The 25,336-nt window shown below is 40.3% G+C and overlaps 1 protein-coding gene across 12 annotated transcripts in view; it reads right to left on the reverse strand.

The window, feature by feature from the left end:
- Positions 1-25,336, reverse strand: part of SNTG1 (syntrophin gamma 1) — a 449,457-nt gene that overhangs the window by 108,278 nt on the left and 315,843 nt on the right. For all 12 annotated transcript variants that reach the window (XM_085021222.1, XM_085021223.1, XM_085021225.1 and 9 more), the window contains 5 exons: positions 19,751-19,807; positions 12,579-12,636; positions 11,721-11,764; positions 11,587-11,628; positions 2,404-2,506 (listed from right to left, as the gene is read on the reverse strand). In XM_085021222.1, the coding sequence (XP_084877348.1) occupies positions 2,404-2,506; positions 11,587-11,628; positions 11,721-11,764; positions 12,579-12,636; positions 19,751-19,807 (304 nt within the window). The remainder of the gene's footprint in view (positions 1-2,403; positions 2,507-11,586; positions 11,629-11,720; positions 11,765-12,578; positions 12,637-19,750; positions 19,808-25,336) is intronic.

Here is a 25,336-nt window from a genome sequence, read left to right on the forward strand (position 1 = left end):
AAAGGAATTAAAGAAATATAGTTTGGGAGGGAATAAGCAAAACTGCTTATTTGCAGATGACACAATTTTATATATAGAAAAACTTAAAGAAAGTACAAAAATATTACTAGAATTAATAAGAAAATTAAGCTAATTGTAGAATGTCAATGCATAATAACATATTTATATCTATTAGCATCAGATAATTGGAAAATTAAATCTTTAAAATATCTTCTACAATAAAATAGAAAAACATAAAATGCTTAAACTTCATGAAAGATATGCAATACTTTCCCACAGAAAACATTAAAATATTGCTGAGAAAAATTTAAATATAAGTAAATGAAAAGATATGTTTGTGGACTGAAAGATTTAACATTGTTAAGGTGTTAATTTTCTAAATTATCTATAAATTCCATTTAGACCCATTCAAAATCATAAAATAGTTTTTTAAAAATAGAAAGTGCTGCATTGTTTATAAAACGTATGCAGTAATGCAAGGATCTAGAATCTCTGAACGATGTTGAAATACTGCCACCTTGAAGGACCTGTCCTAGGAGACTTGTTAAAGAATCATGAGGCTACAATAATCAATGGTGTGGTTCTGATGAAAGAATAGACACAGAAATTAATGGAAATAATATGGTGATTTCTTCATTCTTGATTCCTACCTCAGAACCAAAAGGTAATTAACGTAAGAGGGATTACAAACTTAAAACATAAAAGTCAGCACTGTAAAGCTGCTTGCAAAAATGTAGAGAGCTATCTTGCAACCTTGGGGTGGGCAAGTTTTTCTTAGAAAAGATACAGAAGACAATAGGCATATACAACAAAAACAACAACACTGCAATGGTAAATTACAATTTATCAAAATCAAAAAGTCTTGCAAACTTGGGACACCTTTAGCTAAAAAAAAAAAAAAAAAAAAAAAATGCAGTCATGCACAAAATGAGTGGAATGTTTTTAACCCGAATAGCTAACCAAGCGTTTATCAATGGGCTTCTATACTGTTGCAGAGCGATGATATAAAGGCATAACAATAGAAAAAATGGGCAAAGACTTGAGCAGACACATTACAAAATAAGACATGCAAACAGACAATGCAATATGCAAATGGCACATAATACGGAGCTAATCATTGTTAGTCTTCAGGGAAATGCCTGTGAAAAAGTGTAATCCAATACCATGACACACTCAAGAGAGTGGCTGAAAAATCCTGGACCATCAAATACTAGCATTAACCTAGAACCAGCAGAGCTGTCATCTACTGCTGGAGTGGACCGGAGAGGTCTTTAAATACATGCCCACTCAGAAAGACATCAGACCGTTTGTTAGGAAGTGAACTGCCGACCTCCCCTATGACCCAGCAGTTCCAAACCGAGATACTTACAGTACTGACATCGAATATTAAGGCTTGTACCAAAACCCTTGTACGAAAATGTTTACAGCAGCCTTAGTTATGAGAGCAAAACCCAGAAAAAGTTCTGTTGTCTATCAGCAGGAGGGTGTGTCACCAAACTTTACCGTATCCTGGAACTTTACTCATATGATGGACTATTTATTACACAGCAACGTAAATACACAAACTCCTGAAGTACGGAACATGAGACGGCTCATAAGGAAAGAAGACAGATGTAAAAGAAGAAACACAGTTGGGATTGCATTGCATGAAATTCTAGAAGAAGCAAAAATAATCCTTGATAATAAGGAATTAAATAAACGGTTGTTTCCGGAATGTCACGGGCAGAGGCAGATCGAAGCCCTTCTGGGATGTAAAGGCATGTGGCTTGAAGCGAAGGTGTGCACGCATCAGAATGGATCCTCCTGTGCACGGAAGTTGTTTGCATGTCATTGCATGTAAACTATGTCCCAGTTAAAAATACACTCTTCGATTTAAGCAAAATTATGGGATATTATGCATTTCATTACAGAATATACAAATAGATACATAATTTTTAAGTTGCTTTGATAAAAAGTATTGCATTTCCACATAGACGATGCTTCCTTCAAACTCCCTGATCTCATCAGAAAAAAAGGGAAGTGTAAATGCTCATTTAGTAAGTTCACTAGTCCAGGAAGAGTCTATTTTCTACTTAGGAATATAAACAGTCCTCAAATATTTAGAGTAACATTTAACGGAGATATCAAATGTATGTATACATTTGATATGACATACATATTTTTAAAATAAAATTCCAATTCCACTTATAGGTCAGAAAATAACTGAATGTGAATACATGCTCAAAAACAACATCTGTTCCCGTTGCAGAAAATTTAATAGAATATTTTGTGACATTAGAAAAAGTTTGTTTTCAGGCAGAAATCCCAACTTTAAAAAGAAATTGCTAATGGCTGTCAGGAAATAATGGTTTAGAAAGTAAAGTGATGACACGAGCATTTTACCTATTCTTCGTAAATGCTTACATGCGCAATCTTCATTCAGTGGCAGTTTGAGGAAAGCAGGTGCTCTTTTCAAAAATGAGACCGTTAGGGTCACTTCTTCACCAGCATTCCGAAGAACTTGAACCTAATAAGAAAAATAATAAAAAATGATACTATTTTCAGTATGTTGGCAACAATTTTTATATGGTGGAACAACCCTGAAGTAACTGGCTGTCTTTCCACCTCTCACACCTCTCACACTTTTTCCTGGTGGCTGGAAACATCGTATGGAAGACAAAGGGGCGGATCCTCCACCCCTTCAGGGACACGGCCTCCACATCCTTCCGAGCCCATCCCTGGGAGCCTGCTCACTCACAGGACGTCACCTCCCTCACATTACCAAGGCTCTCTCGAGTTTACGGTCTGTGTTGGGTCTACAGAAAGATGTGGTGCTTAAACCGCTCTGTTAGCTGAATGACTCTTCATTGAATGTCTATGACGCTCTATTTGGAGATAAACAGATAGACAACCCTGCCCTTGATCAGGGTGCTGACTGTACTGAAAGAAAATTGTTCCAGTTCACTAAACCCTTTCGCAAGAAATAACGATGTATAACTCTCCCATTGTATCATTGCGTATTTCCTTTTCCTTCCCTTGAAATTTTAGAATAACAGCAGAAAATGTTGAGTAACTCTCAACAGTTCCCAAATTAGGGAATCACCAGGTCTATTTCCACAAGTTAAATAATAGTAATTTCTCAAAATATTAAACCAAGACAAATGTGTTCAATGTTAAAACAAGTTCAAAGAGCTAAAGATGACTTATAGCAAACACACTGGAAAAGATCTAAGTATATCTATAGTTTTTAAAATCTCACATAAACTAAGAGGCGAATTAAGAATAACTAGTGAAGAAGCAGTTAATAAACATGAGAACATAATTTGTTTTTAAATACATAGAAAAATGTGCATCACCAAGTCATTGAAGAACTGGCTGTCAAAATGATTTAGCATAACATTTAGTCTTGAGAAGATGTCATAAAGTTGTATCTTCCAAATAAATACAACTAGAAAGCACTTAAAAGAGAAACTACGGGAGCAGAACTTGGAGAGGCAGAAAGAAAAGTAACAGGCTGGGGACCCCAGGATGGAGAACAGCAGAGAGGCAGGATGTCAGATGGTGGGCCACCCAGAGCTGGGCAAGCAGCTTGTTCTGCATGCAGTGACGGCTAAAGCCCAGCCTGGGAGAGCCGTCTACACCACCTGCAAAGCAGCAGCCAGAACCACGTCTTGCAGGCCCCAGGTGAGCCAATCAAAGCAAACCAAAGCCTCAAAATACCTTACTGTCACTGGAACCACAGAATTAGCCTAGGACCTGTGTGCCAACTAGCGTGTTACTGCTGAAAAGAAAAACTAATAAACAAGAGCCAGAGCCCCTTACCATAATAAGCAAAATGGTCTGGATTACAACAACATGTCACACCAAGAACCTGGAAAATCACAATTCAAATGAGAAAAGATGATCAACTAATAACAGTTAGATGAATTACATGCTGGGATCTCCCATCAAGGGCTTTAAAGCCACCCTAATAAAAATGTTTCAACAAGAAAGTAAAAATTTTTCTTGAATCAAATGAAAAACTATGGTATCTCAGGAAATAAAAGCAAATTATAAAAAAACAAACCAATGAAAATTCTAAAAGTAAAAATGCTAAAGCATAAATACCCTTGATGGACCGGGTCAGTGATGGGGGTGACAGAAGACAGAAACCAGTGAAACTGAGAACAGAGCAATAAAATTAACCCCATCTGAGCAATAAACATCCACAAAGAAACACACATGAAAAGTGATATATTTCATCACCTTAAAAGTAGAAGCAAATAACATAATAATTGTAATAAATAGGAAAAGCATTTGATGACCCTCATTTGATAAAAACTCATAGAAAACTGAATACACAGAGGAGGTACTTCACATTCTAGAGTGTGCACAAGAAAGTATGAGACATCATAGTTAATGGTAAATTATTGAAACATTTCTCCTGGAAACCAGAAATGAGGCAAAAATGTCTACTATTTCCATTTCCCTTTAATCTTCCTTCAGGTCCTACTGTAATAAGGCAAGAAAAGAGCTAAGAAAAGTCATAAAATTGGAACCGACATTATTCTGTAGTAACATGGTTTCGAGCATAGAAAACCCTTAAGAAATTATGGACCATATTACAAGAGACCTTAACAGGTGAGACAGTAGGTGAGTGTAGCGTATGGAGTAACATGCGTGCAAAGTAATACGCAAAAAACAAGCGTTTTTGATTTAATATAATTAAATAAAAATAACATTAATTTTAAATAGATGGCAGGAGATGCTCTGTCTTGGATTGCTAGACATAATAACACTGTGAAGAAATCAATTCTACTTTTCCATAGATTCAAGACAAGCCCTTTCAGAGTCTAATTTTTTTTTTCTGAGCTTTTAGCTTACTGTGAACTTAGGAACTTGGCTTGTTTCACGTTGACATTTAATATTTATAATCATTGTTCAACAACTGTGTGGGAGCCTGTCCATCAGTGAAATAAGTGGGGCAGTGGAATGAACAGCTGAATGCTCATATCAAAAGTAAGCATGCAATAGATTCAATCTAGTGTTAAATAAAAAATAACGTCATGAGCATCTTACGTGTAAATGAGAGACTAAATTAAGCATAGGGAAGTTAAATACCACTGCCTCAGAAACATGCAATGGGCAACTGCCTTTTTTTGAAAGCTTTACATTGGTACTTCAGTCTTGAAGTTTTGTTCAGGTGTAACTGAGCAAGAGAAAAACTACAAAATTAAAAAATCTTACCCTAGAGAGAGAACTTTGTTTTAGAGAGAACTCTCAATTATGAGGGTCTTTCTGGATAATGACAGCGAGTCCTTAACACACACATTTCCTAATTAGGAATAGACTTTTTTTTTTTTTTTTCAATGAACAGGGTTGAAATAATCTGCTTTAAATTTTTTTTTCAGGTCTCTGACTATGCTTTGAATGCAAATTTCACTGGCCTGCTCCTGTCAGGTTGGAAAATAGAGGTTCTCCATCATGAATGGGGATGAATGTCATCTTTTGGCAAAATCGGAAGTCAGCACCAATAAATCCAACTGTCTTTTTCAACTTCATTCACATTTTATGATGCAAATAAAAGGTTGTGCATTTTAATTAGATAGTGTATTAGCACAGTCACTCTGTCATATCGCCTTGGGAGAGCAGGTGAGCAAAGGGACAGAGGCTGGTAAATGATGGCAATCAATAAAAATGGAAAAAAGGGAAATGGAATCCGAGTGCCTATTTATAGGCTGACTCTACTGACCATGACACAGCTAACTGCTCGGCTCGTGAGCTGGATATTCTTCAGCTCCATTCGTCTGTTCGAAGGGAAATGTCACAGAATCCTTTTGTCCTGTCCTTCTTCCCTCCCACTGGAGGCTGTTCCATCACATGTGAGACCCCACAGGGGAAGGCACTCTCCACCTCTACTTTGGTGTATGGCATCGAAAATGCTCATAGCGGGGGATTATTTTTATGTGTCTATATATTATATATATATATATATATATATATATATATATATATATATATATTTAAAGAAGTTAATTCTGGAGGGTTTTATGCTCAGAGCAAAATTGAGGGGAAAGCACAGACTTCACACAGACACACTGTCCCTGCAGAGGCACAGCCGCCCCCATTACCAACAGGTCCCGGCTGGGCCGCGTGGGACCCTTGTTTCAGCTGAGCCTATGTAGACGCATCACCATGACCCGGAGTGCGTGGCGTGGCATCCGTTAAGGAGCACACACACACACACACTCATGCACATGTGCATGCACTTCTAAGGCCGTTAGCCCCGCTGGCCTCAGAGCAGCGGGATGACACTGATCTCAGGAGGGGAAGGCTGTACACTGCTCCCAAGCCCTCACTTCCAATTTCACTCTGACACTGGATTCGTCCCTCCTGATGTGTTGTCACTTGCAGCAAACCGCCTCCTTCAAGTCCGCACCTCTGGTGGCAAAGGAGATTGAATGTGACTTCAAGGAAAGGTTTTAAACAGGCTGCTTTTCAGACAAAACAACGAAGCCAACAGGAGCCATGACACGGATGCCTGTTAGGGTGATGACACCTGCCGACATCGAATCCCTTTTTTATATTAGCCTGGAAAAAAGACCATTCCCATTCCTCATTTTGTTCCAGAGAAGAGTTTGAGATGCAGCCGTAATGGTAAGGCCCTCCTGGATGGGGTTAGGGCCTCTGGGATTCCTTGTGCACCTGAGCCTGCGGGAGGCTGTGGAAGTGGGTGGGGGAGGACACCCTCTATCCTCCCTGTGCTCAAGGACCAGGCATCCACATCACCTGCCTACAGGCTACAGCTGGGACAGGCGCTGCCAGTTTTCAGGCCAGGAGACGTGCCTTCTTAGCAAAGAGTCTACAGTTTCCAGGCCTGGTGCTGTTGGTGGGCTAGAACTACTAATTTTTTTTTTTTCTTTTTTTGAGGGCTGTACCCTCTGCATATGGAGGTTCCCAGGCTAGGGGTCAAATCAGAGCTGCAGCTGCTGGCCTGCACCACAGCCACAACAATACTAGATCTGAGCTGCATCTGTGACCTACACCAGAGCTCACAACAGCGCCAGATCCTTAACCCACTGAGCGAGGTCAGGGATCCAATCCGCAACCTCAACTGGAACTCCTAGAACTACTAAATTTTTAATATTTATGAATTCCTAAAGTTTCAGCCTAAAATAGCATCGTTCAGCTATGCAGTACTTTTTGGATTTGGGTAAAAATGTTACAAATAAGAATGAAGTTTGACTGAATGAAAAATTTCAGCTCTGATCATCAGGATATAGGAATGACAATATAACAATGAATTTCAATATGGAAAAGAACTATTTACTTTAGTGAGACAAGGATGTAGAACAGTTGATCAATTTTTATTGTAATATTCAAAGTGATGACTACAAATTCCATCACTCTCAAACACCTCATTAAAATAAGATTCTACATAATAAAAGTTGGTGAAAAGTCACATTCTCTGAGTTGAATTTGAGCTCAATAAGCAGAATACATTGATGGCTAGTTCACATGCTACACTTATGCTATTTTAGCATTTGTTTTAATTCCAGGATGATTTCTTCAATGATACAAGTTATAGCTTACTGCATTTTTTTGTTGTGTGCCAATTGACTAGTTTATGTTTTATTAGGAAGGTTAAATTAAAAATTTTAATTGATAAAAAGTTTACTTTTAAAAAGGCCTCAGCAGAGTTCCTGCTGTGGCTCAGTGGTAACAAACTTGACTAGGGTCCATGAGGATGCAGGTTCAATCCCTGGCCTTGCTCAGTGGGTTAAGGATCTGGCATTGTCTTAAGCTGTGGTGTAGGTCACAGACGCAGTTCAGATCCTAGGATCGTGGCTATAGTGTAGACAGAAGACGTGGCTCAGATCCCACATTGCTATGGCTGTGGAGTAGGCTGGCAGCTGCAGCTCTGACTCGACCCCTAGCCTGGGAACATCCATATGCGGCACATGCAGCCTTAAAAAGCAAAAATAAATAAATAAATAATAACAAGAAAGAAAAGAAAAGAAAAAGGCATCAGGAACAGAGGGGTTCCAAACTAAGTTTCATCTAATTCTTAATAAAGAAATTATTCCGGGACAAAATTATTGAAGGTGATTTTCTTCATGTTATGAACTCTGAATAAAAATTAATAAGAAAGGCTGACATAAATTGTATGAAGGAAAAAAACCCAAGAGACCATTATAATATGAATATAGATGTAATCGTTCTAAACACACTATTAGCATATAGAATTCAACAAGTAACAAATGAAATTGTTCCATGGCCAAGTAAGGTTTTATTTCAAAAAAGCAAAACTGGATACATAACAGATATTATTATTAAAAGTAATTAACTTCATCAAGTTAAATATAGATATATTACCTACCTATTTATATACAGACCTATTGATACCTAGGTGAGATAGATAGATAGGTGACAGATAGATAGATAGATAGATAGATAGATAGATAGATAGATAGATTTTTTTTCCCTTTCCATCAGAGATTCTGAAAGGACACCTGGTCAATTGAGCTGCAGTTCCTAAGAAAAACTCTAAGAAAAACAGGAATAGAAGAAAACGTCACGATGTTTCTTGCATGTGCCTGGCTGTTCCCTGAGCCTCGTGTGGTCTCTCCCTAAACGTGTGTGTTTAGCAGCCTGGCCTCCTCCTGCTCTTTGCTCCAAAAGCATTCCACTGAGTCCCCTAGTCCTCAACCTTTGAAAAACTTTGGTCTCCACGCACCCCTGTCCTTGGTGACCCACTTCACCTGCCATTTTTCAAGCCTATTATGAGCTTCCTACCACCCCATGCTGTGCCGGCCTACTGGGCCTAATGTGCTACTGCCGGTCGGTCGGTCAGTCTCTACCCCGTGGAAACGTGCTTGACAAAGCACACAGGCTGGGTCTGGTTCATGGGTATGTTCAAAGGGCCCCAAATGGCCCCTGGCTCATAAAAAAGTCTTCATCAAATATTTTTGAATGAGTAAACTTAGTAAAGTCAATTTTAAAAAGCAATCAAAACCATTCTAAATATTAGAGCAATGAAACCATGTCAATTAAAATCAGGTACAGGATAAATATGCCAACTATCTCCGTTAGTTTTCAAAATCATTGATGACCTCTAGCAAATAAACTAAGAAAATGAAATGAATAACTATTAAGAAAATACAATGATTCCTTTTTATGAAAAAATACAACTGTAGACTTAAAATATACTTCACAAAAATGCTAATTGGAATTTAAAAGACAATGTGCTTCAGGTAACTTCACGTGAGATTACTGCGGAATTCCCTTTCCTGTCCAGGTAAGTCCTTTCTTAAATGATAAGTTAACTCGTATTTCAGTCTCAGCGAAGTGTAAGTGTGTCAGTTTCCTTAGATAATTAGCCGTGAAGACAAAAGCATCTAATCCCTGTAGGAAAGTCAAAGATTGGAACCAAGTAAGAATATTAGTACCTACCTTTCAAAGCTGATAATCAGGTTAAACCTCTCAAAAAAAATAAAAGTTTATTGTGAAGGACCACGGGCAGTTTGCAAAACAATCCTAAATCCCTTTTCTTTTGAACAGAAACAACGCTATTGAGAAGAGGTGTGATAAACGATTACATTTAGAATGGATAAGCAATGGGGTCCTACTTACAGCACAGGGAACTACATCTAGTCTCCTGGGCTAGAACATGACAGAAAACAATATAAAAAAAGAATGTGTATATGTTATGACTGAGTCACTTTGCTCTAAAGCAGAAATTGGCACGTTCTAAATCAACAATATTTTAATTTTTTAAAAAAGAAAGAAGTGGCTGGATTAGTGCATTCTAATCTATCAGGCCCTGATCTGTTTAAACCCCAGCACAGTTCCTGGAAGCTGGCTGCCTGCCTCTGAAGGGCAAACTGCACACAGGCCCCCATCGAACAGCCTGCAGCCTTGGAAGAAAATGCACATGGTTTTGCCCTGTGGGCCATGAGTTTAAAGTCACTTTGAACTTTTGAAAAAAGACTAAAGTTAAAATATCTTTGCTTACATGGCTATATTTGAAATTTGTATGTATTCAGGAACAGACTGGCCTGGGCTGTGCTGATTCTCATTTGTACAGAAAATCTGTTCTCAAATCCTGCTTTTCTCTGTACCTGTCTGGGGTGAGTCTGAGGCGGGAATATTATGTTTTGCCCTGTGTTTGCTTTCCTGTGGCAGCGGGGGCCCAGGCAGGCTTTTTGAGACAACAGACGCCTGGTGGTTAGAGACACACGACTGTCCCACAGCGTGACCGCAGTGGGGAGCTCCCTCCTGTAACAGAGCCGGCTTTCCAGACACTTGAAGCTGCCTCTCAGAGGTGGGGAACATGTAAATATATCAGAAGGGTTTTCTCCAAAGAGCTGTCAGTGGAGGAGCCAGGTATTCACAAACCAATGAACTAGAGCCGTGAGAAGCAAAAGGCTTACAGTGTTTTCCCTTTGCTTGGCCCTTGAGTACAAGCCTTTAATCCTAGTTCCTCTTCTCTCCTCTCCCAGGTGAGCTGATGGAAACCCAGCAAAGTCCTCGGCACGTTATTCCATCAACTGTGGAAAACATTTCCCACAAGCCCAGCACCACCCTGTCCTTCCTGCGTCACCTTCATGTTCCCTCAGCCCAAAGCAAGCTCTCGACCTCCGGCTCTTCCCAGAGTGGAGATTAGAGGCCACCGACAGTTAACACAAACTCCTGGGTCACCTGTACTGAGTGAATTCGAATATCTGAGGCCCAGGCTTCAGAGCTGCACCTTTACCCACATCTACGAAACTACCCCCGCCCCGTCAGTGAACACTAGTGACATTTCTGTGCAGCCAGCTAGTACTCAGCCCAGGAGCCCCGAGACCACGTGCTCTTAGTGCTCTCTCTATCTCTCTGTCTCTGTCTGTCTGTCTCTCTCTCACACACACACAAACATGCATAAACATGCATGCACATGCAGGCACATAGACATAACACACATACATACAAACACACATATACACATAGACACAACACACGCATACACATACAGATACACAATACTCATACATAATACACAACACACACATTCAAACACACAGACACACAACATACAGACACAAGTACACACAGACACATAGACACGTATACATAGGTACACACAGACACACAGACACATGCACAGACACATATACACAGGCACACACAAACACAGACATACACACACAGACACACAGACATAGACACACACAAACACAGAGACACACACAGACCCTTTACATGCTCTTCCCATTGTCCCTGCTACTTTATGAGATTTTACAAACATAAATGTTACTGTTTATAAACTTTTAAACATTTGCAAAGACTTAGATGTATATTTCACCTAAAGATAAACTTAGTAGGGATTATTAGAAACTGGAAAACATAACAAATGACCCTCCTTAAGTATTTCATTGAATTACATTTTGTTCTGAGTGATACTCACTGACCTAACATGAAAAAAGAAAAAAAAACCGCCAAGGAGGAGATTCTTTGCAAATCCGATAGCATCTTGGACCAGTGTCCTGTATTCCTGACAGATAAAATGAACTGTTTTCAGCAGTGCTCTCAAGCCTGATTTGCACACGGGGAAAATTATGATATTAGGAAAATGGAAAGAAAACTCACCACTTCTTCATGTCTGCATTTTCTCACATTAATCCCATTGATCTGCAATGGAAAGGGAGGCATAGTTTCACGTGGTGTACTGTGAATTGCTTTAATGTTTGGTTGCACACAGAAAATGATGCTAAAATGCATACCTGTAGAATGGCATCCCCAATAAAAAGCAGTCCTGACAGCTCCGCTGTGGAGGGAGAAGGAGAACTGATTACACATCCATCTATTTTCTTTATTTGGATGAAAGAATTTTTAATTAAATATAGTCAAAACTGATGAAAGGGGAAAAAATGAAGTGTTTTATATAGGTAGCACCTTAAAAAATCCATAAATAATGGAAATGCAAAAGTAGTCATGTGATTCAGCTCAAATGCTGAAACACATGCTGAAATGTTTCTATTTAATTCTATCATTTCAGATTTTAACTGTTGCCAAAACCCAGCCATGCTTCTGAATGGGTGATTCAATGTTCTCATGTTCTTATAGTTTAAGCATCTATGGAAACGTTTAGAGCTAGATGGTCAGCCCTTCAGGGAAGGAATCAGCTCCAAGTTTCTTTTTAAACATGGAGTCATCTTGGTGATTTCAGTCATCGAAACTGTTGATTTTCATCTTCAGCGTTTTTCCTGGATGAAGTTGCATGTGAAGGCCTGAGTTAAACAGCACATGAGAACTGAAAAAATACGTCTATCTGGGATTGCCTATATCTCATGTGCCTTGTCATCACTAGATCTGTGCAAATACGGTCTGTTTAAGAAGCCCTTGAGAAGTCATGTGGCCCCAGCTCACACTGCACCTGCTCTCTCTCATTCCTGCCTCCTGTGCGGAAAGCCCTCCCCCACTGATGAGGGCTGTAGACCCAGCAGTCAGAACTGGCCACCTGCTGCCTGGTCACCAGGGAGCCGAGCTGGTCGATACCATCGAACTTGTTTCTTTCCCCTTATTCCTCCGTGACATCACCTTTCAAAGGAAGGGCCACGGCGCAACTCTTAACACTTTACCTCGTTGCTCCTTGGAGATTTTTGAAATGACAACTGGAATGTTATGTTCTGCTCCCCCCTGAAAAAAAGAAAATCATATATTGGTGCTTTTTCATCTCAAAAATTAAAAACACAGCTTTTAGTTAGGACATAATGCAGGCTACGAGCAGTATGGACACCAAAAAGAATCTAAATATACCTACAGAATTTCTCTACCAAGTAGACAGTGCTCCGGAGACACTAATCTATTAGAATTTCACTGCGACGTCCAATAAGAAATAACAGTGGACTCTGAAAATTTTACATTTTCAAATGCAGATTGGTGATGCCTAAGGAGGCACTTCCTTCAGTGTGTAGTGGTGTTGCCCATTGTAGAAATTCTTATTGAGGGCTCCAAACAGTAGATAACTTTGCATTTCCATTATCCAGCTAAGCTGGTCTTTGCTGGTGACCAAGGCTTTTGGAGGCTAAATGACTAGAGACCTTTTCCTGCACAGATTGGTACCCATAATCTGTTTGTGTGCCTGATGGGGAAGGCATTGCCTGCATTCTCTTAATCAGCAGTAGGTTCTTCTCTGTGTGAAGACACACTCAACAGTTAGCAGAATAAAAGAAAGTTGGCAAGTCTACTGCACCAGTGCTTTGTCTAATCGACCAAAAAAGGTAGAAAAAAATAAAGAAAAATAAGCAAGCCTAAACTTATCTTGAAGGAAATAAAATACATCCCAGAAGTAACTGCATAACATCATGGTTTTATATTACAGAGTCGAGAAGGCTGAAAGACCGAGCTGGAAAATCAAATAAGTACATTAAAGAATAAGATTTCAAGCAGAAAAGAAGTACAGCCCTTTTAGCATGGGGTCATTCAAAAGATAATCTACATTCTGCTGGGGCTTCTGTAGCTTCAAAATAGGTAAACTTTCTAAGCCTTTTTTCTTTCAAGGACAAAAATTATTTTAAACAGACATTTTTCCCCATGAATGTCCATTTTTAGCACTGAGTTGTCAATTTACTTAAATATGAAATAGGCAGTAGCTGTTGAGAGAAGTGGTTGTTTTCAAGTTTCTCTTGGCAACTAGTCCTTTCTACTTCTGGGATCTAAGAAGAGCCGTGACACATAAAACACTGGAAACTGTTTTCCCCAGTGTGAAATTCAAACCCACTGCTCAGCCCTGTTCTCGCCCCCACCCACCTTCCACCCTCGGCTGCCCTCAGAATGTCTCCAGCAGAGGCTTTGCTGGCTCCTGATTCTGCTGTCGCCTCTGGGTCTGAATCCATAAGAAGCTCCCATCATGTCAGACACGATCTTTCGTGCAACCAGGGGACAGGGGTTGCAACTGAGGTGCATCAATGGCTCAGGAAACCCCTGTAGAATCCAAGCCCCCTGCTGTCACCTGTTAGGAGTCCATGTTCCCGCTGCACTCTGTTCAACCTTCTCCGTTACACTTCTCTGCATCCGACAGTATCCACGTCCTACTTTTATTATTTGTTTTCCCTCTCTCTCCCTTGTCCCTAACCAGAAATCACGTGCCTGAGGACACTGCACTTTGGGGGGGTTTTTTTGTTTGTTTGTTTGTTTGTTTTTTGCTAATTTGTTTCTTATATTGATCTAAGGTCTATGCGTGGAATAAGGATTCTTTTTTCAGCTCTGAAATATCTGTTGAATGAGTGAGTGACTAAATAACGTCTAAAGCCTTCCCAGACCTCATCTTGTTCATTCTTTAAAATACTTTGCATGATTTTAAGTAGAAACAAAGAGGGTATACACTGAAATCAAATACCCATGTTGGTGGGTAGTTTCTAGAGACAGAAACTGGGCAAAAAATATGAGAACACATCTCCATTGCTTAGAAGAAAATGCTGGTTAATTAAAATAACTCATCCAATGATGATTCCTTAGGTGACAGAAAAAGAGAAAACAAACCCATGCTGAATTGGGGGGCAGAGAACACCGTTTCTGTCACCCTAGACTGGTGGCTGTCATCGGAGCATTCCCTTCAGCTGGTTTTGCTCCTCAGTGTTCTCTCTGTGCACCACAGAGACCAAAGATTTTCTTAGTGCTCAGTGTTTTAAGGAAGTTTCCATGGTAAGCCATGCAAACCCCTCCCAGGGTTGGTCTGGAGAGAAGGCTGTGGACACCTCCATTTTCTGTGTCAGCTCTGTCCCTTCTTCCCCCAGCACCGGAGACAGATCACCACGTTTAATAATAAGAGGGAAGCAAGCTCTGCTTTGTCAGCTTTTTTCTTTAATGTATAAAATTTCTTCTGAAATTTGAATGGTTTTGAATCCAAACTGGTTTTTTATTTTTTTTTTTAAATCAGACATTTGGAGCTCTGAGAGAATTTTTAAGCTGATTTAAGAAAATCACTTTATTAATCGATTAGAGAGAAAAATTGAAGACAACACTCAGGAGAGAAAATTGGAACTTAAAATCACAGTGCCTCATTTATTGAATAAAGTGTGAGGACAGTCCGGCTCTATTAAAGATAATTAGATTTAGCGCTAAACCTAAACGGGAAAATTCAAAGTTTTCCAGACAGGAATCAAATAACGTGACTCATCCTGTTGAAAACAGATGATAGGCCTCCTGTACACATGGGACCAAAGTCAGTTCTCACGGCACCTGCCACGTGGCCTCAGCCCCCATGCTACTTCATCCTGGACGCCTGTCGGTCCGAGCACTAAGGGACATCCCCACATACTGTCCCTTCCCCCCAGAAGGCTTCTTTCCTTACCATTAATGTGGGATTAACTCCTGCCCGTACTCAGGCTTTCAGCCCGAGCCCCCCGCCAGCCTCCCCTACTCAGGGTGCTTACCGCACCTGCCCAGGACCGTGGCTCGGATGGATGTTTCTCCACATGACCCTTGAACCAATATCACCTTTCCCTCTAGCAGGCAAAGGCCCTGAGGTCTGGGCAGGTTTCCTTCCCCACCTTCTCCCCAATTCTCCTGAGGCCCTCCAGGGAGAACGGCTTGTGGCCACGGTTTAGAGAATGAGTGGCTTGTTTGAGCTCTGTAGTTCCAGAGTGAATCAAGATTAGCAAATGTGAGGCAGCAGCATTCTAGTGTGCATCCTGAAAAATACTAACATGTACCCCATCCAGTTTTGAGATGGCCTTCTGACAAAGTATAATTAATTTTATAGCTGGTTTTATAGGAACCAGGATATAAAGTCCCATCTAAAGCCTTTGGAGCATGACTCTATACAGTGACTTTGCCAGTATATCTGTGAAATTTTTCCTCTAAATCAAAGCCAGAATGTTTTTTATAACACTGGGAATCTTGCCAAATAAATAATTTCAATTCAATATTTTCATTGCAATCGATCCATCAGAGTCTCAGCTCTGGGAAGAAAAAGACGTGGACCCCAACGTGACACATTCACAGAGAGCAAGGGAACTGCTAGCCAGCAGATAAAAACAGCAGAGCAATTCAGGTCCTGTGCCTGGGTGACAGGTGTCAGGGAGGCAAATAAAGACCGGCCTGCAAGAGAACAGGGACACATGCCCTGTGCATCTGAGTGCCATGCTTCCCTGCTCTCGGACCATCCATCGATGCCCTCTCCTACACAATCTACCACTGCCTTCACACAGAAGTCCAACACAGGGGATGTCGCAGAGACCAAAGGGCACTTCTGGTTGCCTGGAGCAGATGGGGACCAGGGGTAGTGGGGTAAAGGCTGAGGATGTGGGTTTTTTCCTTTGGGTGATGGGAATCTTCTAAAACTGACTGTACGGGTGGTTGCACACATCTGTGGACACAATAACAACTACTGAATTGTACACTTCATCTGGATACACTGCAGGCTATGGGAATTGTGTCTCCATGAGCTATTTAACTTAGAAAATCATCCTTCAACCAATAATTAATCAGTGTTTTTAACAGGATTCCTGGAACTAATGCATACCCTTCTAACTAAGCTTCATGACCTGTCTGTGCCCTCCTGTTTTTATGGCAGGACTGTATGTATCGGGGTCAACTCTGGTGGAAAGAGAAGAATCAGGCCCTCGTGAGAAAGGGCAGAATGAGGAGATGTGTGCAAATGTGCGTGAGCCTATGCAACGCTGGGTACGGAAAGGCCTCTGCCCTGCAATCATCGATCAATTGAAATAGAGACATTTATGACAACTACTACAGATGTGTGTGCTGATTCAGCAAATTCGAAACAATCAATATGCAGCTCTTGATATGAAGAACTTGCTTGATGCTGGTCATTTCATCCATTTCTTTTGGTTTTAAATAAGCTAGAATGTGAATAACTTAGAGAGGAAACATTTGTGTTCCAAAAGCAGAGTTTAAAGATAATTTTGTGCAGGTTTTACAGTAACAGAGCATATTTATTAGGAGTAAGGACTGTGTCATCGGCTTTAATGCAGGGTGAGGCCCAGCTCTGCCTGTTAGGACAAATGAGTAAATTACTTCACCTCTTAAGGCTTAATCTCATTGCCTGTAGAAGCATAATGATAGTTATCTGCTTTCTGGACACTAAAGACCAAAGGAAACAGAATGTGCTTTTATAAGAAATGGTATCAGAAGGTCCAGACAAGGGGGCCAGACAATGCATGGGAACAGATGGACGAGAACCAGAGGCCACGTCCAAGACCAAGGTGAGCCGGGCATCCTGCAGGAAAACAAGGATGGACACCAGGTGGCTGCAGGACTCTGAGGGCTGCTGGAGAGCACCTTCAGTCTGAGACCCACAAAAACAGGTGGTTATAACTGGAAAGTTTAGTGATTATTTTGCCCAGTTTTCGGAGGATGATTTTTCTGAAATCTAAAATTGTAAATAGAGGAGCTTGACATTTCACTGAGGGGCAAACAAAAGCAGAAACCAACACAAGGGACAGAACACCCGAGCTTGTGACTTCCGAGGGATGTTTTCATCAAGGAAGAAGACTGAGTAATGGTAACAGGCAGTGAGAACAGCAAAGATTTGTCAGAAAACACCCCACATTCCAGCGGATGTGGCAGTGGCTCTGCGAAGCAACCGCAGAGTGAAGGTGGCCACCCAGGGTGGCACGAGCGCTGTGCACAAACCCCACGGGTGGCTCAGGTGAGGCTCTGGACGGAAGGCAGGTGCCTTCCTTCTGTTCCGAGGTCACAGTGGGGCTGGGGGAGGAAGGGCTCCTAGAGACGCAGGGGCTGGTATTCTTAGTGCCCCCAATCCACCTCTTTGCACCAGGTTTGCTAAATCAATGGATAATAGATTACCCGTCAACATCAAGATACTAATTGGGCATTTAGGCCAGACTTCTATCCTAAACTGTTCCTCATACGTATATTAATTCTCAGGTCTAAAGAAAATAGTGTGAATAGATAAACAGTAGTTTATCCAACTTACATATAACAGGGTCAAGGGAAAAAGAATTTGTATAATAATGTTGATATTTAAAATAAATAAATGCATGGATGATAAATAAATAATCACATTTTTTAAATACACTGACAGAATGAAAGAGAGTTTAAAAAATAGAAAAGCAAAGATCAGAGACAATTATTGAGGAAAACTTAAAATGGAAAACTGAAAGGAGAGTCCTCAGAATGCATGGATAATGTTCTAAATAAAAAGTCAGTGTTTTTATTTCTGGTTAGTTTGTGTGTCATAAGAACTATAAAATATTTTCTTTTTTGTCAAACCTCCTACTATATGGCACCAATCACAATTCAAATATTACTTCTGTGGCCAGTATTTCCAATGGAATATACACACTTATTTGATTTGGAAAATAACTCTATGACATGTCTAAGAGTTTGTTTGGATTGAAATAATAAAAATATTAAACTGAAATGATTTATTTGGCAAAATTCGTAACATTTTAAAAACTGTCTTGGTTAAAAATGTGGTATTTTGTAAAAATAAATTCCACTGTAGTATTGGGTTTGACTATAAATGGAAATAGAACACAAAGAAAAGAATATCTTCGGCCTGCAGAGAATTAATACAGCTCTGCTATGGGCCACAGAGTCAGTGCTTACGGCAAATGACACTGACTTCATGAGGGTATTTTATTCACACTAAGCTCTGGTCTCTCTGGATGGACATTTACTATCTTCAGTGGTACCTTTAAATCCTTCACGCCATCTCAACATGGAAAAACAAAACAAGAAAGCCTGTTTTTTTTTTGTTTATTCCCACAGTATCATTTCCACACCCCACAATTTGAACTCTGTATCTCTTTGGCCTCAGCTGATAATAAACTGAAGTAAAAACTGCATCTTAAAGCTAACATCTTATATGGTAATAGTCTCATCGCTTGATCAAGACTGTGCTGTCCCACATGCATCAGTTTTCTGAGTCATTTTCTCAACGTCGCCAGAGCAGACAGTCATCCAACACAGAGCTCCACTTTCCAAGCATATGTCCTCTGAGCTGTGCTAAAATTGCATGAAATGTACAGCCAATGTGTATGCTTTTCACCCTACGAATTAGGCAAAATGCCTGCCTAAGGCTCATGGTAAAGTTGATTCTATGGATCTCTGAAGAGATGTAGATTTCTAAAGGGTATTTAAAAATCACTGAGCTAATTTTTTTCAAAGTTTACATAATTTTCCATCCTTTTAAAATGTATATTTTGTTTCAATGATGCTAAATTCTGGATATGGTACCTCTTTAGTGGTCAGTGATGTACAGAAAGAATAGCTCTTTAAAACTGAACAGTAACTGGAAAAGAACAGATAAGGCCAATTTTTTAAATAATTCAGATGCTAAAAGTTTAAGTCTATCTTATATATTTGGCACTGGAGCACAAGATTTTACTTATTTCTTAAATAAAAAAAGAAAACTGTACAAAAGAAAACGATGACTAGATATAACTCATACTTAATTGACTATCAGACCGTAAAGCCTGTTCTGGCTCCTTTCCCCAAGAGGTCAACACTTCCGCTCTGTCTGGCTGAGATATGTGTAAACTACAAGACCATGTTTGATATGTGAATGAAACTAGATAAAGAAAACTAATGAGTTATATTCAATTCCAGGTAAGATAAGTTTCCCAAATACTTTTCTAAAATCTCTGAATCAAAAGGTGGCCAAGATTGTGAGAGCCTGTCTAGCCTACATCTCAGGCCAAATGTTGAAGAGTTTGTTATAGCCATTCTTGTCTAATTATCACCCAGGAAAAGAAGGAAAGTGCTCAGAGACGCAGGCATGCCAGCACAGCCTCTGTAAATGCAGACAGGAGAGGTGGGCTACCTTTATGCTTAATCCGAATCCTCCTACAGCTTGTCTCCTAATGGTCACCGTTCTTTCCTGAAAGAGATTTTCAAAGTGGTTAGTGTTTTCTGATACTATATTTACACATCGTTTTCCTCTTCTGCGTTTTGTTTCCACTCTTTAAAAAGGCATTTTGTGACACAGCACAGAGGCTCCAAACCTTGCAATAGACAGAGTATTCTGGAATTTTTAAATCAAAAGCTAAAAATTTATTGGTCAAGATAAAAGAGACTGTGGTTTATTAAACTGCTAAACTCTCAAAATTTAAATTCTTTCAATGATTTTTTGCACACAGTTTAAATCTTAACTTTAGAATCTCTTCTTATTCTCACATTACGTATTATCGTTGTCTAAGAAATGACGAGATTTTGGTTACAGAAAAATAATTAAACATCCATGGTCAATATTTTCTTTGCCAACCAAAGTCTTATCTCCATCACTAGCAGTCATATTGTTTGTGGAGGCTTGGAAACTGGGCTGGGGAGGCTGCCATGGTTCAGCCCCTAACAGCTCCATGTGTCTGTCAGGGGCAGAAACGGCTAAAGAAACCAGGTTCACAGTGGTTGCTTGTTTGAAAGAAGAGTGAATTTTATAATTAATAGATACTGGTAATGGAATTACCAATTTTCTTTTTGTTGTTTTGTTTTGTTTTTTTTTTTTGGGCCACACACATGTAGTATATGGAGGTTCCCAGGCTAGGGGTTGAATTGGAGCTGCAGCTGCCAGCCTATACCACAGCCACAGCAATACCAGATCCGAACCGCGTCTTTGACCTACACCACAGCTCACAGCAATGCCGGATCCTTAACCCACTGAGCGAGGCCAGGGATAGAACCCGCATCCTCATGGATATTAGTCAGATTTGTTTCCATCGAGCCACAACAAGAACTCCAGCAAATGCATTTTAAATAGCAAACAGCATCACTGAGCATTTCTGGACCATCTTGAACAGCAATCGTTAGCCACCAGGGCAGTTTGTTGAGCAAACTCTACCGAGCAGTGGTGTGTGTGCTGAAGGACCAGCAAGCACACAGGGTTATCAAAGGTCTATGCGGTGCCGTTATTCATGCATGACAAGACTGCCTTCCAGTCTTTGGTGGAAAAAAATTAGAACGTGTTCCAAATCTCACATAAAATCGCTGATGTAGACAGGAGTTTGGAGAGACTCGAGAGTCAGCAGAACCTGCTGGAAAATCTCAGAAGCAGCACTTATTCTGATGTTTTTAAACACGTGGGCACACACCTGCTCTCGAAGCCCAGTAGCACCTCTAGGTGTGCTGCTTCGTTAGCTGACTCGTGAGAAAGCAGGAGAGATGGGCAAGACACATAGTGTTTTAAGCCAAAATTTTACATCGGTGCCTGCGGGTGGCAGGAGGCGTGGGCAGGCAAAGGGCTGCTCTCAGAGGGTCTGGGCACGACTGTGCAGCGGCATCCTGCAGCCCCTCCCCAACTCCTCACATGGGCACCCCTCCCACCCAAATCACGGGAACAAGAGGTGATGGTAATGAATTGTCTCAGCCGCTCACCTCATCAATCAGAGTATCTGGAAGCTGATCAGGAGCTGTATCTAGTGAACACAGCTCAAGTTTCATAAAGATGTTGCCTAGTAACAAGGCACCATCCTTTGGGAAACCAAGGCATAACCAGTTATTTTGTTTTTTTAAACACAAAATCGAGACAGGTGCCCCCATAATTCATACATGGGAAAAGCCTTTCTTCTGTCTTCCTATTTCTTACAAAATGAAAGGATGGAGCTTAGTTTGGGGCTGTATAAAGTTGTGCCATGCTCCTAAATTATCGGCATTCATGTAATGAAATAGACTTAAGTATTTAACTTGCTTTATAGAAAAGCACCATTGTTACCCTTGCCCGCTCGAGCATTATGTTTGACAGACTCTCTGTGTCTCCTGCAAACCGGACGGGAACCAGCGCAGACACATTACCAAACAAAACACGCTGCTCTTATACACCCAGGAAAATAGACCTTTTTGGGGTACGTTGTAAAAAGAGTAGGAAGGCATGAGAACAAGGCAGAAACCAGAAAGACGACCAAATGGAGCACGGTTCTGATCTGTGTGATGGAAACAAAGAAGACATGCAGGGAACGAGAGGCGGACTCCATGAGCTCTTTCTGACAATTCAGGAAGAGTAAATAAACTTCAGGAAGGAATGATAATCAGATGGCAGTTTCTAATTACCAAAAATCTACCGTGTGCAGTTGTGGGTCTCCTAGCACTCATAGATGTTTACTCAAATACACTGAGACCTTGACTGGTTTTCTCCACTACAGTTGCCTGAGTCTATGTCTTGTTCATGGTTCTATCCTAAAATTCAGCATCGAGCCTTAATGAAAGTGAGATAATCATTTGCTAAATGAATAAGGAGTTTCTTTTCCAAACATTTTCACTTCACACACGTAATCAATCACAACAGCCCACTGGCGTAGGCAATACTGCCTCAATTTTGATGAGAAAACTAAAATGCAAATAAGTTAAAGTCACTGGACCAAGATCCAAGCCTGTTTGAAATTAAAGTTTCTCTCGTTCCCACTATCTTTTCTAGCACACAAGGCTGAGACGAGATGGAAATTTAGGTGAAAGAAACAAAGATACTGAAAATGCAGGGTGCCAAGTAGCAGAGAGGGAGGGAATTGTAAGAGACAATGTTCTCCCCACAAGCTAGTGAGCAGGCAAGCAGGACCCACACAACAGCCGTTCAACTTTGCACTTGACATCATAGCCTGCGCAGCACAGCAATAATATGAAATCAAAGTGTACGGGTGAGAGGAGAGGAAAGAAAACTGTCTCATTCTTTGCGTAGAAAATCCCCCCAAATCAACAAATATCTCATGGAGCTAGTAGGTAAGTATAGCAAGGTCATAGGAGACGAGATTAATATACAAAAGTCAGCTACATTGCCGTATATCCGCCATGATGATTGCAAGGTGAAACTAAAATCACAATACCATTGACAATAGCCCACTAAAAAGGGAATACTTTGATATAAATATAACAAGTTAAGTAAAGTTTTCTATGTGAAAAAAAAAAAAAACTACAAAGCTCAGGAAAGAAATCAAAGATGATCAAGATAAACAGAGAGAGATACTCATGTTCATGGATTAGGGGACCCAATATTTTCAAGATATCGATTCCTCCGGACTTGATCTATGGAATCAATACAATCCTAAAAAAGATACCAGCAAGCTGTCCATGCATATCAACAAACTGTTCTCAGGTCTTAGGGAGATGAGCCATAACAGCCAACACAGAGCTGAAGCAGACAGCCCCAAATGCCCGACTTGCTGTAAAGTGACAGGAATCAAAACAGCGCAGCTTTTATTTTAACGGTTTAAAGTGTAGCTGATTTACAATGTTGTGCCAATTTCTGCTGTACAGCAAAGTGACCCAGTCTCACACACACAGACACACATACATATACATTCTTTTTCTATCTTTCATCATACTCTGTCACAAGAGACTGGATATAGTTCCCTGTGCTGTACAGCAGGACCTCATTGCTCATTGATTTTTTTTTATATATGTATTAGATTAACAGTTTTTTTTTTTATTTTCCCACTGTACAGCAAGGGGATCAAGTTATCCTTACATGTATACATTACTATTACATTTTTTCCCCACCCTTTGTTCTGTTGCAACATGAGTATCTAGACAAAGTTCTCAATGCTATTCAGCAGGATCTCCTTGTAAATCTATTCTAAGTTGTGTCTGATAAGCCCAAGCTCCCGATCCCTCCCACTCCCTCCCCCTCCCATCAGGCAGCCACAAGTCTCTTCTCCAAGTCCATGATTTTCTTTTCTGAGGAGATGTTCATTTGTGCTGGATATTAGATTCCAGTTATAAGTGATATCACATGGTATTTGTCTTTGTCTTTCTGGCTCATTTGCTCATTGATTTTAAATGTAAGAGTTTGCACTTACGAACCCCAAACTCCCCATCCATCCCACCTATCCCCCCTCCCCTTTGGCAGCCACAAGTCTGTTCTCCATGTGAGTCTGTTTCTGTTCTATAGACAGGTTCATCTGTGCCATATTTTAGATTTCACATATAAGTGATATCATGTGGTATTTGTCTTTCTCTTTTTGACTTACTTCACTTAGTATGATAATCTCTAGTTCCTGCAAATAACAATATCTCATTCTTTTTAACTTCTGAGTAATATTCCATTTGATGCACCAAATCTTCTCTATCCACTCCTCTGTTGACGGACATTTTGGTTACTTCTATGTCCTGGCTAACGTGAATAATACTGCAGTGAACATAGGGGTGCATGTATCTTTATTTTTTTTTTTTGGTCTTTTTAGGGCTGCACCCACTGCATATGGAGGATCCCAGGCTAGGGGGTGAATCAGAGCTGTAGCCACTGGCCTACACCACAGCCACAGAAATGTGGGATCTGAGCACATCTGCAACCTACACCACAGTTCACAGCAATGCCGGATCCTCAACCCACTGAGTAAGGCCAGGAATCAAACCTGAATCCTCAGGGATGCTAGTCAGATTTGTTTCCACTGAGCCATGACGGAAACTCCATGCATGTGTTTTTTTTGAGTTGTAGTTTTGTCCAGATATATTCCAGGAGTGGGATTGCCGGATCACATGGTAATTCTACATTTAGTTTTCTGAGGAACCTCAACACTGTTCTCCATAGTGGCTGCACCAGTTTATATTCCCACCAACAGTGTAGGGGGCTTCGCTCTTCTCCACACCCCCTCCAGCATTTGTTATTTGTAGACTTACTAATGACAGCCATGCTGACCACGCTGCTTTTTTGAAGACTAAACATACAGATCAACAGGATGGAACAACAAGCCCAGAAATAGAACCAAAAAATAAATAGACTGGTTTTTGACAAAGGGACAAAGGCAATTCAATGGGAAAAGGACAGTCCTTTCCAAAACCAAAAAAGAAAAGGAGCAAAGAATGAAATCAAGAGGACATGGATGCCATCCTTTCACAAAAAGAACCTAAAAGGAATCATATACCTAAACATACTCACAATGTTATATAAAATTTCTAGAAGAAAACACAGAAGACCTCTACAATTCTGGGTTTGGTGATGAGCTTTCAGAAAGAATATCAAAAGCCATGGTCCATAAGAAGAAAACATTCTGGCCTCACTCGCAGCATGCGGAAGTTCCCGGGCCAGGGACTGAACCTGCAACACAGCAGTGATAATGTCGGACCCTTAAACGGCCGAGGCACCAGGGAACATCAAAAGAAAAATATTTGATATTAGGAAATATTAAAATTAAAAACTTCTGCTTTGAGGAAGATACTGTTAAGAAAATGAAAAGTCACTGATTGAAAGAAAGCATTTGTGAAACACATATCCAATAAAGATGTGGTTTCCAAAATATGCAGGAAACTCAACATTCAGCAAGAAAGTAAACAACTTAATTTTTAAAATGCCAAAAGATTTGAGCAAACACTTCATCAAAAGTATATAATCAGCAAGAAAGCATATGGAGAGGTGCTCAACGTCATTGGTTATTAGGGGATTGCAGGTTAAAAATGAAGTAATATTATTTAATATAATATTATTTAT

Source organism: Sus scrofa, chromosome 4 (assembly GCF_054392235.1).
Source record: "Sus scrofa isolate SSC_HxYL_T2T_F1_AM1 chromosome 4, Sscrofa_HxYL_maternal_Yorkshire_Landrace_v2.0, whole genome shotgun sequence".
In the NCBI taxonomy this organism is placed as follows: Eukaryota; Metazoa; Chordata; class Mammalia; order Artiodactyla; family Suidae; genus Sus; species Sus scrofa.